Below are 16,178 nucleotides of genomic sequence, written 5' to 3'. Positions count from 1 at the left end.
GACATGCAGGGTTATACCAACATGGGAAGTTGCAAGGTATGTGGCCCCTCTGTCCAGTCCACCTGACTCACTTGCTTGCCGTCCTAATGATGGTCCAGGAACAAGGAACAGGGAAGGATGGGGCAGATTGTGGATCAGCCTGCATGAATCTTCAAAGGGGTATTTGGTAGAAGGCCTGGTCCTCTGCTGGTTAGTGGCCATAGATTAGCATCGATTATTACCCCCTTTCTTGCCCCCACCCCTAGACAGGATTTCTTTGTATAACAGCCTTGCTGTCCTGGAACTCACTCTGTAGACCAGACTGGCCTTGACTTCGCAGAGATCTGCCTGATTCTGCTTCCCAAGTGCTAGGATCAAAGGTGTGCGCCACCGTTGCCCAGCAGTTAATTGTTTTTCAAAGGTCAATTTTTTTTTTTTAACCAACTTGTTGTTATAAAACTTTTCAAACCTACAGCAACATTAAAACACTTGATAGTGACATACCTAGCGCCCTGTTTTGGCTGTTAGTACAGTCGCTTTGCCACATATGTGTCCTAGTCATCCAGTTTGCCCCCCTGAACTTTCCCATGCATTTCAGAGTAAATCAGAGGCATTAATCAATGCACTGTGCCCTGTCACTTCAGTCTGAGTGAAGTTATTTTTGAATTGAGTGCAGAGAGCAAGAATGTCATACTCTCAGATTTTAGAGCATGCTCACTGCAAAGGTTTCTGATGATTTTAGTGTTGGTAACACATTAGAAATAAGACCCCACTCATGGTTTTCTTTGCTGTTTCTCCCTGGGTGTGGTGGGTTTTGTTGGTGGTGTTGACTGTCTCTCAAGTTTATACTCCAGGGTAGAGTTTACCAATGTAGAGCTTGAGGCAGAAATACCTTAGGACCAGAATAGAAATCTTGAGTGGAAAGTTGTACTCTTGCATTTCTTTTAGGGAAACGGTTTTCTTATTGTGTCTCAATACACTTACTCTGACTTGATTAAACGACAGTGAGAAGTTATTCAGAGTAGTGATGTACAAGGCAAGTTTTGCTGACTCTTCATATGCTTTCATCAAGGTCCTCTTAACATTAGATGAAATGATACTACAAGATCAAGTTGTTATTTTAGACTATGCTGCTTCTCATAAACCCTGTGGGTCACCCCAGGATTTATTCAAGACTCAGATTCTCTCCCTTCTCCATGAGATTCAGAATGGTAGGACGAGTGGGTCTCTGGAGTATAAGGGGGGCCAGCAGCATACTCTGCCAGATGTTGCTGCTTAAGGTCCTCTAAAAAGTTTCACCTCCGGTTATCAGGATGTAATGTCCCAAGGCCTGACATCACCCTCCAGCTTCCCTTTGTCCTAACATCAGTTTTCTTAACAGATCTCGGTAAACGCTGGTGGCATCCCAGAGCAAATACAGTCCCTCTCCGTGCACGACTCTCAGGTGGGTTCTTCTGCCAATCATTTCTATTTGAGATGCTTTGTAGACAGCTTCATAGAGAAACTCAAGAAATTTATTTATTTATTTTTTATTTCTTCTTCATACATTACATCCTGACTGTAGTTTCTCCTCTCTCCACTCCTCCCAGTCTCTCCACCCCAACCTCTCCTCTCTCCCAGATCCACTCCTCCTCCATTTCCCTTCAGAAAAGAGCAGGCCTCCCAGGGATAGCAATGGAACATAGCATAACAAGTTACAGTAAGACAAGGCGCAAACCCTCATTAAGGTTGGATGAGGAACAGAAGGGATCAGACGGGGTGAGGAATGGAGAGAGGACTTGGAGAGAGGACTGGAATTGGGGGGGGGCATTTGGGAGGCAATGTGGAAACCTAGTACAGTGGAAATTCCCTGGAATCTCTGAGGGTGACCCTAGTGAAGACTCCTAGTACCGGGGAATGCAGAGCCTGAACTAGCCATCCTCTGTAACCAGGCAATGTTTCCAGAGTTTACAAAGCCAGCCACAAAACCTTCTACCTACAGTTGTCCTTCTTGCAAGATGTGCTGGGAAAATAGTGACATAGAATTTTTGGGAGTGGCCGACTAATGACTGGTCCAACTTCAGGCCCAGGCCAGGAGACTGAACCCACATCTGACACTGCCTTGATGGCTAGGAACTAGAGGCTGGATAGCCCAGAAACCTAGGATAGACCCAAACTGGACTGGCAAAAAAAAAAAAAATCAAAAAGGTCAATGAAATGATTCCTAATGATACTCTGCTATACTTGTAGGTTGGTGCCTAGGCTAATCGTCATTAGAGACACTTCATCCAGAAACTGATGGGAGCAGATGCAGAGACCCACAGCCACACATGAGGCAAAACTTGAGGGTTTTATACAAACAGACACTTCAGGATAGTGCTCCCAAATCAAGGAATGAAAAACAACAACAGAAACCACCCCTTAAAGTAGATATGAAGAAAAAGAACATCATTACTATTAACCATCCTTTGCAAGGTGTTCAGCCCTAAAGAACAGACATTTGAGAAGGAATAGATTACCCAAGTGGGTCTGAAATCACCGGTACTGTGGGCAAAAAGCAAAGGGAAGAACATGACTCTTAAGTCTATTAAACTCTAGCTACCAAATACCGTGGTTAATTGATTCTTTCCTTCCTTGCTTCTGATTGGATTTCTATAACCTCTCTTGGTGATTCTTTTATCATTGAATTTTATGGGACAATTCATCTCTACAACTTTTCTTATTAAAATAATAGTCCAGTGACTGTGCAGTGCATGTATAATGCACACTTATAACAGGTGTATGACGGGAGGGCCTGTGCTGCGAGTGTGTGGGGCGGTGAAGCTATCACAGGAAGGATATAGACATAGAGCCCTGGGATAGGCCCAGGGGTTTTGTTGTCTAATGATATTCTGATTATATGTCTTTGTACTTAACCTGCTTCTCTATTTTATGGAGCAGCTGTAAGTGGAGGGGGTGTTGGTGCAGAGGGGTTTCATGACTGCAGGAAGCCTCCCTGTTAGGAGGTCTGATAGCTAGTCCTTGTCTTTTCTAGCTGCAGAAAGACATACAGAGGTTAAGTGGCTTGTGCAAGCCTATGCAGCTGCTCAGAGGCAGAAGCAGGGTTCAGTTTCGATCTTTACACTCGATCATCCAACTCAGTGAAAGACCCTGAGGTGAACTAACTGTAGGGGTTAGCCTCACCATAAAAGACAAATTAGGAGGAAGTATGGGAATGCAGGCAAAGGAAGTAAACAGGAAAAGGGTACAGTATTGATTAACGTTTTATAATTTATGGCTCCCTTTTACATCTTTTATTTTCCCAGCACCCCTTTGAGACAGGTGGCTTACGTATTTTGTAAACGGAGCAACAGGCTCTGAGAATTACTTGCCTGTGGCTGTATAGCACATTCCCAGCAGAGCCAAGCTTGGCTCGAAATCTTCGCCTTTTCCTGCTTTTCCTTTTCTTTTTCAACAAGGAGATCTGATCAAGCCCAGATATTCATAGGAATAGTCTGTCACACAGGTATCCATGATGGATGAGCTGTATCAAGATGATAGGTGAGAAGTACAGTGAGAATGAAAGTTGATTAATCTGTGTTCACCTCTGATGCTTACATTTAATGTACCGAAGCCATCCCACCCCCACCAGGTATAGTATGGGGATAGAACCCAACATCTTACGCATAGTAGGCGAGTGTTCTATCACTGAGCCACATCCCTAGCTCTTGCTTTTTTGAGACAGGTTCTTGCTGTGCATCCTAAGCTGTACTTAAACTTGCAGTTCTCCTGTTTCCGTGGCCTGAATGCTGGAATTACAAGTATCACAACCAGCCCTGGCAAGGTTCCTTACCTCCGTGCGTCTCCACGGTTCAGTAGATGGTGGCCATTTGCTCTGGACCAACAGAGTGCCACACTAGGTGGATGGCTGTAATTTGGACTAGCTGCCACAATGCCATCTACTCACAGAACCCATCCTATGGCCGAGGCTGTCTGTGTGACACATGGGCACCCATGGTCGTGATGTTAATTAAGCAGCTTTCTGACCCTCTAAAAAAGGTGTTGTGAAACCTTTTTTAGAAGACCTGCTGGGATAAGCACTGGTTTTGAAGTTTCCAGACCGGGCTACAAGAATCAAGAGATACTGTGGTTTTATTCATCCTCTTCCCAAGAAAGCTTCCAACATTGTCTGTTGTTTTGTTTTCAAAGGGCCAACCCAATGCCAACGAAGACTACAGAGAAGGTCCTTGCGCAGTCAACCTTGTTTTAAGATTAAGGTAAATAACGTTGTTCCCTGTTTTGCGTCATTTGTTTTTCCTGCAGTGCAGTATTCTGACCTCCTCCTTTAACTTTTCATAATATTAGGATAAGATGAAATTGTTAACTTCTGTGTTCTTTCCCAAACAACAGTGTAGGCCATATTCCTGGAACTAATTACACTCCTTTCAATGCTTGCAAAATGATTAATAAGAGAAACACCATTTAAGAACAGCTGTAGGTCCTATGTACCCTTCGTTACATTTTTTCCCTTGCCTTTTTCTTTATCATTTTTTCTTCCTTTCTTTTTTTAACAATGTAAGATCACAGTAAGAGATTTTTAATGAGTTTCTTTCACACGCCAGCAGTCAGTTTCTGACAGAAATAAACCACGCTGGTACTACAAGTTGCCTGTTCAGAACATTTTTCAGTGGCAGGTTTGATCAGCCACTGTGGAGAAATGACAGATGTATTTTGAAAGCACTTTCGTTCTTCTAGGAAATGGATACAAATATGGCGCCCGACAGACCATTGCCTGGTGACTGAAAGCTGTTTCTATTTTAAGACTCTTGTAAACTTAAAGGTCTATTTTTGCAGATATTCTGTATTAAGGATGTAGTATATCAAGAGAAAGGAAAACTGGCTGAACTTAATTGCAGACACCCCACTTTATCAGGCCAGTCAGAATGCTGTCACATTTCTGAAAGTGTTAAAAAAAGGGGAACTGTGTTTTCTTTTGACAATTACACACATAAAGCATGTGTGGTTAATGGATGTGTTCACAGTTGTGGCTAGGGAAATGGGTGTATAGTCAAGGTCAAGTTTGGTTTCCAACCCACAGCGTTAGCGTAGTCCACCGGAGGAGATGTTGTGATCACCCGTTGAGTATGGTCTGCAGTGTGTTTCCACATACCTTCTGAGGAACTCCACAGGAGTCCTTGGTGACATTTAATTTAGAGCAGACTTTCTATCCAAGGAGTGAAACTATTACAAAACAATAGCTTTGAGGAATATGTACAATTAGTGACTTTAGCAATTGCCAAAGAATGAAGTAGACCATCCGTGTTTTTGTCTTTAAACCAGAGTAGAGATTTAAATATTCAAATTCCGACCATTGTGTATCCTGTTTTCTGAATGGAAAACCTACATGAAATGAAAAGAAAGGAAGGGGATGTTGGTGTGTGTGTGTGTGTGTGTGTGTGTGTGTGTGTGTGTGTTTATATATACATAGATATAATATATATAATATATATATATATAATACATGAAGGTATGGCACTGAATAGTTTTATGTCACCTTGACACAAGCTAAAGTCATTTAAGAGGAGGGAACCTCAACTAAGAAAATGCCTCCATAAGATTGGGCTATAGGCAGGCATGTAGGCCATTTTCTTCATTTGTGATTGCAGGGCACAGCCCATTGTGCTGCACCTGAGCTGGTGGTCTTGGATTCTGTAAGAAAGTAGGCTGATAAAGGCATGGGGAGCAAGCTAGTAAGCAGCACCCCTTCATGGCCTCTGCATCAGATTCTGCCTCCAGGATCCTGCCTTGCTTGAGTTCTATCCTGATGTCCTTTGATAGTGAACAGCAATTTGGAAGCATAAGCTAAATAAACCCCTTCCACCCTAAGTTGCTTTGGTCATGGTGTTTCATCACAGCAATAGTAACCCTCACCAAGACAAGTGTATTACTTTTATATTGCTGTGTAAAAAATTACCCCAAACGGTGATGTGAAACAACACCCATTTACTGTTCCATCATTCCTGTAAGTCAGAAGTGCAGGACCAGCTTTGCTGGGTTCTCCATTGTCTTTAAGACTGAACCCAAGGCACTCTGCTAAGCTCACTTGGGCTGTTAACTAAACTGAATTCTTTACACCTGTATGCTGAGGCTCTTCGTAATATCTCACCCTGTACATTAGTCTTCTTCATACCAAGGGAGGAGGTTATGAAGTATGGCCACATACATCAGGGAAGAACTGTTAGGAACATTCTAGAGCTCTGCAATCCCTAGAAGATCTCTTTAAATAAGGTCACATTAGACTGTAGACACTCTAGTTAAGAATCAAGCCTTGAGGCAGAGTGAGTGGTGTTGGCAAAGGTTCTGTTCAGGAAGCATTGATGAGCAGTTATAAAAGTGCCAGGAAACTAGTGTGGGCAGAGTCATGGGCAGGGGATGAGGTCAGAGTTAGTGTGGGAGCCCAGGTGTGTAGCCTGTGGAGCTTCTGGAAAAGACTTTATCTTCACTGTTACAGGATCAGGCAGCCTGTGAGCAGAAATGTGGTGTGATCTGAGCTAAACTTTAAAACAATCACTGCAGCTGCCTTATGGAGAATATATTTAGTATTTCTTACAGTAATATGCTATGCAAACTTCGTTTTCTGGCCCTATCTATTTGGTACTGTGTATGATTCTTGTATTTGTATGGCTATTGTGGTAGTCTGAATGAAAATTGCCCCCATAGGTTTATAGGGAGTGACACTATTAAGAGGTGTAGCATCGTTGGAGTAGATGAGGTTTGGAAGCAGTGTGTCACTGGGGGTGGGCTGTGAGGTTTCAGGCACTCATGCCAGGCCCAATGCTGCTCTCTCTTCCTGCTGCCTGCTGATCCAGATGTGGAACTCTCAGTTATCTCTCCAACACCATGGCTGCATGTGTGCTGCCATGCTTCCCATCATGATGGTAATGGACTACGCCTCTGAAATGTAAGCCAGCCCCACTTAAATGCTTTCATTTATAAGAGTTTCTGTGGCCACGGTGTCTCTCTACAGCAGTAGAAACACTAAGATAGTTATATATACTTACTTAATCTTGGAAAGTTTTCTTCTGTGATCTTGTTGAGTTATTCTGTGCCATTGACCTGGGAATCTTCTCATTCATCTGAACCTATAATTAGAAGATTTGGCCTTTTCCTGGTGTCCTATAGTTCTTGGATTGTGTGTGTGTGTGTGTGTGTGTGTGTGTGTGTGTGTGTGTGTGTGTGTGTGTTTAGTTTTCACCTTTTTAATTTAAGTTTTCCAGTTCCTCTACTTTATCTTCAAGTCTTGATATCTATCATCTACTTAACCCATTATGTTTGCAAGGATTTCCCCTGAGTTTTCTAACTGGGCTATTGTGTTTTTCACAATAAGTTAAGTTTATCTTAATTTCAGCTTGAGTTTTCTTCTGACTTTTTTCTTTACTGAATTTGGTTCTTAAATCTTAAATTGCCTGTGCCATTTGATTCAGTCATATATTTCTGTTCTCTTGGACATCACTCAGGCATTTCCTATTATCCTCTTTAATAAGGTACTCATGTAAACTTATTAAATTCTTTGATGAGTTTTATGATTATTCTCTTAAATACTGTGTTGTGGGGTTCATCTAGGTAGTTCTCATTAGAGAATAGGTCTAGGTTCTAGGTCAGGGAGTGTAGAGATGATGCAGGGACAGATGGGAGTCAGAGGGACTTGCAAGGCAAAGGTTATTCACGAGTCACACATTGCAGGGCCACTGACCACACAGAGACACTGCAACATGGCAAACAGAGCTGGTCATCAGGTGACTGCAGTGACTAAACGCTGACCAGACCAAGGTGGTGGTGACTCATGGAGGCAGTAAGATCATTTTGGGAGAAAGTTCACTCTAGGCCTTGACTGAAAATATCATTAGTGGAGTCATAATCTTTGACTGCAGTGATTAGACAGATAGGACCAGAGTGGTGACTCATGGAGGCAGTAAGATCATTTTGGGAGGAAGTTCACTAGGCCTCAACTGAAAATATTGTTAGTGGAGTACACTGTCTTGGCTGATAGGAAGATGAATGGCTGTTCTTAGTGGTTTATCAGATGAAAAAAAAAAAAGTCATGCTAACTTCATTGAGTCTCATAGCTTCCAATATGTGTGTATGCTCATCTACACAGACACACATTATGGTGGTTTGACTAGGAATGGCCCCCATAGGCTCATGTGTTTGAATGCTTGGCCCATAGGGAGTGGTGCTATTAGGATGTGTAGCCTTGTTGGAGTAGGTGTGGCCTTGTTGGAGGAAGGGTGTCACTGCAGGATCAGGCTTTGGGGTCTCATGCTCAAGTTGCACCCAGTGTGGTACACAGTCGTCTCCTGCTGCCTACGGATCAAGATGTAGAGGTCTTAGCTACCTCACTAGCACTACCATGACTGCCTGCATGCTGGCCATGCTTCCTGCTATGATGATAATAGACTAAACCTCTGAAATTATAAGCCAGCTCCAATTAAATGTTTTGTTTTCCTTTGAAAGTGTTGCCATGGTTATGGCATCTCTTCACAGCAGTAGAAACCCTAACACACACACACACACACACACACACACACACACACACACACCTCCATATGTATGCATGTATACATGTACTCTGAATCCCCGGCATACATAGTATGTTGGCATCAGCAAATGTACTTGCTGTCCTTGTCCCCTGAGGCTGTGTGGCATAATGTGTTGTGTTCTACAAACAGTGGAGGAGAAGACTTCAGTTCAAGCCAGCCTTCCATCAATCCTTAACTAATATCATGTGAGTGGCTGATTGCTCTACCTTTTATAAGGTCACTATGACTTTTTTTGGCACAAAATTTGATAGACTTGCTTCCTTCCTTGTTGTATAACTGTGTACCCATCAGCCCCCTCTCTTTTCCTCTGAAAAGATCCACATTAAATATCTGTGTACCTATCAGCCTCCTCCAGCTTCTCCTAGGAAGATCATCTCATTTCCATTCTAAGGATAGGAAATTGGGGAATCTTTGACATTCAAAACGATGCAATCTACAAGAAAAGACAAATGCATTGTGGGTCTTGGTAGTGTATGTCTCTTTTATTCATTCACTTGTGTTCATAGACAAAAGACCAAGGAGACAAAAGTCTAATTTTCCCTTGAAAAATATTAATTAGCTTTTATAACTGATGCATTAGACATAAGATTGAGAAAATGGGTTTAAATCCTTGGTCTCTGTGTCAAATGCTGGACATGGTAAAATGTAGATTTTTTTTCCTGTATGTACTTGACCAATATTTCATTCTCCATAGTCTGTATAGTTAGGTTATATGTAATATAAGATAAAATATGGATCATAGAATAAGGCACACGGTCAGAAAGTGTTCTTGGATGTACTTTAAGAGGATGCCTCCAATTATGTTACCTTGTGTTTCACATGCTGTCACAACATGGTTATAACATTTTTTTAAGTTGAGTCAAGTAACAATGTACAAGTATTTTACCATTAATGTACTTTTAATTAAATAAAAACGTGGGCTTTGTGATTCAAAGTACTTGCTGCTCTTGCAGACAACCCCAGTTTGGTTCCCAGCATACACTGATCAGCTCACAACCACCTGGAACTCCAGCTCCAGGGGATCTGATGGCCTGTCCTCATCTCCACAGGCACACCTCCACCGCCACACAAATACAGTTGTATAAATCCTTTCCAAAAGTAGGCATGGGGGCTGGAGATATGGTTTAGCAGTTACAAGCAGTAGGTGCTCTTCTGGAGGACCTGGGTTCAGTAACCAGCATGAACATGGTTGCTCAGAACTCTGTAACTCCAGTCCTAGGGGATCTGATACCCTCTTCTGTACTCTGAAGGTACTATGCACATGTGGTGCACAGATGTATGTGCGGGCAAAATACTAATATGCATAAAATACAAATAACGGAAACAAAGATTGCATATTTCACATGAAACACTCAGGTTTTAGAATCAAGTCATTGATTTGCAAACACCATGTTTTTCAGTTGTGTTGATATTTCCCTTCCTCTGTGTTCACTGCTGCTCATACACCGTCAGCTCAGCTGTGTAGATTGCATTTTAAGTTCTGCAACCACAGCATTTGGTGTATGCAGATTCTCTAACACAGTATGTCCCATTAATTTGCTCCCAGTGAATTCATCTGTTCTAATGTAACAGTGTCCTCATATCCTGATGGGCCAGCCAAGGCCCCGGGTAAATATACTAGCTTCCTGTTTGGAGGGGAAGGCAGTCTCTGGAATAGAATATAACTTAACAGAAACTCTAAAGCATAGCAAATCATTACCTTTTTTTACTTACTGTTTTAACATGCCCCATAAAAGGCATACTGTAGGGAAGGCACGTAGAAAATTATGATTTTGTAACGAATGCTAATTTATTAGAAAGTGTTGGTCACTGTGTTAGCATGAGTACACCAGAATTCTGTTCTCATCATGTCATTGTTCAGGAGTAATTAGTTCGTTTTCCAGCTAGTGAAATAGGGTTAATTGCATAATTCTCTAGTCAAGTGCCCGGGAGCCTTGATTAATTTTCCCCCCAGAGGTTAAATACTATGGGCATTGAGCTCGGTTATGCAAAGCATTTTACCGCATGCCTCGCCCCTTCCCTCTTCAACAAACCACCTTTTCACTGCCTGCTTTGTGCAAGACTTTGTTGAGGAGACAAAGATGAGTAGGACAAGGTTTCTCCCCTCCAAGAGGTCTCCTCGTAGGCAGAGAGATCAGATTCTGCAGAAATGGCTCGAATGCAGGTAGAGAGCGATAAATGCAACAGAAGACATAAAAGGGGAGCTGGGAGTGCTTGGGAGTAGGCGAGAGCCTCTTTGTCTGGATGTTATCTTTGGTTTGCCTGTTCCCATGGTAACCAGTGTTTATGCTTTCCAGTAGCTCCATTTTGAGCAGGGTAATAGGTAGGAGGCATCAAGGGGCAGTGTCAGGCTGCTGGCCTCTGTAAGTGACTTGCAGTCTATCATTATTCCCGACATGACTACTTTTGCTTTTCAATAAAGTGATAATGTATTATTTTGTAGGTGACAAATTATTAGAATGCAGTTCTCTCATCTCTGAAATATATTTGTCATTTTACTTAGCTCTTTGGATGTTCATGTTCAAGTATTTTCTTTTCCTTGAGAATTGGAGAAATTGTTGTATGTTTGCTTATCATTAGTGGCATCCTACAAAATGGCGAAGTTGCCCACTGTGTGACAGATACTATGATAAGCATGCTATGTGCTTTGTCTTGCTTAATCATCACATACTATTAAAACATCACTACTGGCACCGACATTTCATAGGTAAGAGTGCAAGGTTCAAAGTCCTGTAGTAACTGTCCAGCACCACAAAGCCTTTAAGCCGGTGGTGGTTCTCAACCTTCCTAATGCTGAGACCCTTTAATAGAGTTTCTCATGTCATGGTGACCTCCAACCATACAATGATTCTTGTTGCTCCTTCACAACTGTAATTTTGCTACTGTTACGAATCATGAATCATAACGTAAAAATCTGGCATGCAGGATATGTGACCTGATCTGCTATCTAATATGTGACCCCTGTGGGGCTGACTGAGAATCACTGCTTTAAGCAGAACTGGTGTTGATCTTCACTCTCCTGAACACATCAGTCTTCGTGCTTCTCCACTTGACCCTGCGGCGGCCTTGCTTTATTCAGTTCTGTCTTGAATGCATTTAGAAATGAATATACAGTAGGATTGCAAAGCCTTCAGTCTTCTCATTAACACTCTCTGTGAATATTCTTTTAACAATGTTTCCTGATAAACTCATCATTAATGTTGTGACAGAAATACCTGAAAATATTTTCCTTGGGGATGTTAAAGGTGATGATTGAAATGTCAGTGAGTATTTGTGGTGTTAGCTAATTTCAAAAGCATGTCCCGTCACTTGCCTGATTTAATGTTTCCTCTCGATCTGCACTTGCTACCAACAGATGAAAAGGGAAGCTCTGAGCTCTTAGGTGCATTTCCTGTGGTCCTGAAGCTACTTTGCTTAGACGGGCAGGCATCTGAGTCTTATGCTAATCCAGTGTCTTGGTGATGTGATAGAGATATGTAAATATATACGATGCAAGGTAGTATAGGGTGTCATGTTTTGTATATACAAATTTCACCTGCTAGTAAACACGATGAATGAATAACAGTTTTATATTTGGAAAGACTTGGTAAGGTAAAGGGAGCAAAATAGAAGATTAAAATCGACTAGTTGTGAGATGCCAATGTTATATATATGAGCCAGAAGATGTTGAGTCTAAATATTATTGGCAATAAACAAAGTATAGAGAGTTTAAAAGTTACTATTACTTCTTTTCAGTCCGTATATGGTCAGCTTAGAAAGTTAGACGGGGAAAGGAAATGACAACAAAAGGAATAAGTGGCAGGCAGTGTGGCTCAGGTGTGGAGCACTGGCCCAGCATGCATGGGGCCTTGAGTTTATTCCTGGGTACCATAAAAGAGAGGAGAAAGAAAGAAAATCATTCATACTATTACCATCTAGTGATAAAAAGAAATATTCCTCTAGATACATGTTTCTGCAAGATTCACATTTTAAAAATACTATTACATAAGCATTTTATTTTTTTATAAAACAGCATATGTTGGATAGTCTGTTTTGTAATATGTCTTGGATTCATTTTATATGGATGAATTTACATCTGTACGCTCCTTTTTTAATGATTCATTTTGTTTTAATTGAATGTGTCAAGACTTACATTACTTAAAAGATACATGTTGTGGAGCTGTAGTACATTTGCATGCCATCCATGAGGCCCTGGGCTCAATTCTTGACACAGTGGTGGGGGGCAATATTTGTTATTTGAAAAGGTCTCGGTTTTTGGTGCTGCAGCATATAAAGGCATATGTCGTGTGGGTGCTGGAGAGAGAATTCAGTTGATAAAGTGAATGTATGCTGTATCATCATGAGAACCTGAGTTTTACATCTAGCACTCACATAAACTCCTTAATGGGGTATTGCATGAGTCATCTGAGCTCTAGGGAAATGAAGACAGTGAGATCCCTGGGGTTCCCTGGCCAGTCATCCCAGTCCAGTTGGCAAGCCCTAGGGACCAGTAAGAGAACTTGTCGCAAAAAACAGAACCAAACCAAACCAAATCCAAACAATCAGACTCCGGAGGAACAACATGAAAAGCTGACAACTGGCCTCCACATGTATGCACACATAAGTGCATGTGTATGTGCGCGCGCGCGCGCACACACACACACACACACACACACACACACACACACACACCAGCACACACATAAACACTCGCTTATGCACACATTGTATATACATTACATACTTCATATTGCTTATATTATGCAATAGTCCCATTTGCACTAAGGTTTCCCTCCATGAAATGTTCTTAAATTGTAAGAAGTTGTAGATAGATAACGGAGTACAGAGTAAGAGGTAGAGGACATAGGGTTCTTGAGGAGCTGGTTGGGGCTTATGGGTTATCTGAGGATGCCAGCATCCCCAGAGCAGCAGACATCATTTTATGGCTGAGTCCTGCAGCAGGATCTAACTAAAGGGCTTACAACGACAAACTGCAGAAATGGATGGTCCCTAATCATGACTTGCTCACCAGAAGCTGAATACAGAGATTGGGGTTCATCTTGAAATTATGCTTTGGGGGCTCATTTTTCATTGATTCTTTGTGGGTTTCACATCATGCATCTGATCCCATACATCCCCCTGTCCCTCGGAGCACCCTGGGAGGTGGGAGCTGACATGCAGGACTTGATAGCTGGAAGAGGTAGGAAATTAACTTTGGATTCGTAGAACTTCATATAGTGTACCCAGCACATGACAGACTCTTAGTAGCATGCTTCCACACACAGGGTAACTATGATTCTTAAGAAAAGACATTTCACCAACTTTTTCTTATCATGATGATTCACAGGATTGTTTATGTGGGCAGTTCTTTATTTTTTTACATCATAACACAAAACACATTTGATAGATTTTAGTTATAAAAATTCCCAATCAGCTTGATACTTGGGTGTAATCTCTGTCTTTTGTTCTTTTAAATATTTTGCTTTTAAAACAAATACAGAATTTGTGCTATAGACTCTGAGAACAGTTTTTCTTTGTGTGTGTGTGTGTGTGTGTGTAGTGGAGGCAGATACCCGAGAAGCCACACTGAGTGTGTGCATGCCTGAGCATCTTTGTCTAATGTGGACAGGCAGCTTGAATTGCTCCTCTAGGCTTCTCAGCAGCATCTAGTGCCTCTTTTACTTCAGGGTCTCCAGCCTTGGTGTTTACCTTTAAAGTACCAGCATAATATGTTTCTTTCTACAGACTTCTCTGTGACAGCATGTTCCCTAGTTGTGGTAGTTTGAATGAAAATGGCCCCCATAGGCTTATAGGAAGTGGCATTATTTGAAAATGTTAGGACATGTGGCCTTGTTGGAATAGGTGTGGCCTTACTGGAGGATGTGTGTCACTGGGAGGTGGGCTTTGAGGTTTCAGAAGTTCAAGCCAAGCTCTATGGTGCTCTCTGTCTTCCTGTTGCCTGCCAATCCAGAAGTAGAACTCTCAGCTCCTTCTCCAGCACCAGGCATGCCTGTGTGCTGCCATACTTCTCATGGATGATAACCTGTAAGCTAGCCCCAATTAAATGTTTTCCTTTATAAGAGTTCCTGTGGTCATGGTGTCTCTTCACAGCAATAGAAACCTAGTACAATCAATTTCCTCATCCACTCTTTTCCCATTGAAAGAATGCTGAAGCCATGTACTTCTGATGTGATCTTTAGGTAGCTAAAAAGTAGAAGCTGCCATGCACTTTCATTGCTTTCTAGGTCTTCTCAAGGACCCTCTCAGGTGACCTCAGAAATGTGGGATGCACTGTGCCATGTTCCATGACCAGTCAGTGCCGGGAATCAGGCACATTTAAGAGTGGAGCAGAGGCCGCCCAGCCTTGCCCCACATCCATGGTCAGTTCCACCACCACATGACTGGCAGTTGTCTCTTATGCTCAACTGGAGGGTCACATCGCGAGACTGGCACATCTTCCTTGAACTCTTGCTTCTTTCTAATGAGCCTTTTGATGTCCTTGCATGCAAAACCACGTCTGAAAAGTAGCAGATACCTTCAGAAGTTATGGTGACATTTAAGTCAATGTTAATCACCTGATACTTTGACTGACAACAGCCTGAAGATTTTAACGAATGCCTTCAAATTTCCTTTTTTTTCCCTTTCTGCTGCTCTTGCAGAGTCTCTCTCCCTTCTCCTGTTTTATATTCTACCTTTCTAGCTGCTGCTAAGGTAACCTTCTGCTCTTTTATAGTCTAAAAATTCTCCCCAGTTTTACCAGGGGCAGTTGACTCTTAGGACTTGTTCTCTTGATCAAACCTGAATTAATTCTAGAGACTGTTTGAAAAGTCATTTCTTTTCTCCGTTACCACATCCCTGGAGATAATGAGGGCTAAGATTTCTTCCTCAAATATTGAGTCTTGGAATCGTAACAAGGGTATTTCATTTGGGGGTTTCCTGTGCATTAACTTTTCTTTCCCATTGGAAGCGGGCTTCTTGGAGTATAATTTCTACTTTATTTTGCAATCCTCAATGCACTAGAAAACTTTGTCCTTCTTGGTGAAATTCATTGTTGTGTTGTGGGACATCTCTGCTGATCAGTGAACTTCTTTGGGCGGTCTTGGTATTCAGCTGCCATCACCGCCATAACAAATTACTGCAAGCCTAGTGGCCTCAAACAGCACAGGCTGTTTATAGCACAGATGTGTGGGTCAGAAGTTTACTGTGCACAGGAAGGCCTGCAGGGATATTTTCTTTCCTTATGGTCCCCAACTTCTAGATGCTTCTTGTGTTCCCCAGTCCTTGGTCAGCAGCAGAATGCCTCTCTGCACCTGTTGTTACATCCCCTTCTGACCACACTGAGGAAATTGGTGTTGGTAAGGGCCCCTGTGATTCAAATGAGCTCTCCAAGGTAACTTCCGTCTGAAATTCTCTAATCACATACACACAAAGTCCCATCTGCTGTACTGGTAACACATTGGGGTTCTGAGCTTCAGCCTTGGACATATTTAGTTGTCTGTAATTCTGATGGTAGAGAAATATTTCACCAGTCAAAGGTGTATAACTTCTTTCTGGCTTTTGTTGTATTTTCTTCCTGATCTGCCCCACATCGCTGGCTGTTTCTGAGGCTGATACCTAACATCTCTAACATTAAGACTCACCTGGAGATAGGCAATGAAATTT

At 42.1% G+C, this 16,178-nt stretch overlaps 1 protein-coding gene across 6 annotated transcripts in view; it reads left to right on the top strand.

Moving 5' to 3' along the window:
* Nucleotides 1-16,178, top strand: part of Stk39 (serine/threonine kinase 39) — a 276,759-nt gene that overhangs the window by 170,785 nt on the left and 89,796 nt on the right. For all 6 annotated transcript variants that reach the window (XM_076569598.1, XM_006972377.2, XM_076569595.1 and 3 more), the window contains exons 13-14: nucleotides 1,361-1,423; nucleotides 4,147-4,214. In XM_076569598.1, coding sequence (XP_076425713.1) covers nucleotides 1,361-1,423; nucleotides 4,147-4,214 — 131 coding nt within the window. The remainder of the gene's footprint in view (nucleotides 1-1,360; nucleotides 1,424-4,146; nucleotides 4,215-16,178) is intronic.

This window comes from Peromyscus maniculatus, chromosome 4, assembly GCF_049852395.1.
Source record: "Peromyscus maniculatus bairdii isolate BWxNUB_F1_BW_parent chromosome 4, HU_Pman_BW_mat_3.1, whole genome shotgun sequence".
Taxonomy (NCBI): Eukaryota; Metazoa; Chordata; class Mammalia; order Rodentia; family Cricetidae; genus Peromyscus; species Peromyscus maniculatus.
This window is presented reverse-complemented; position numbering and strand designations above follow the sequence as displayed.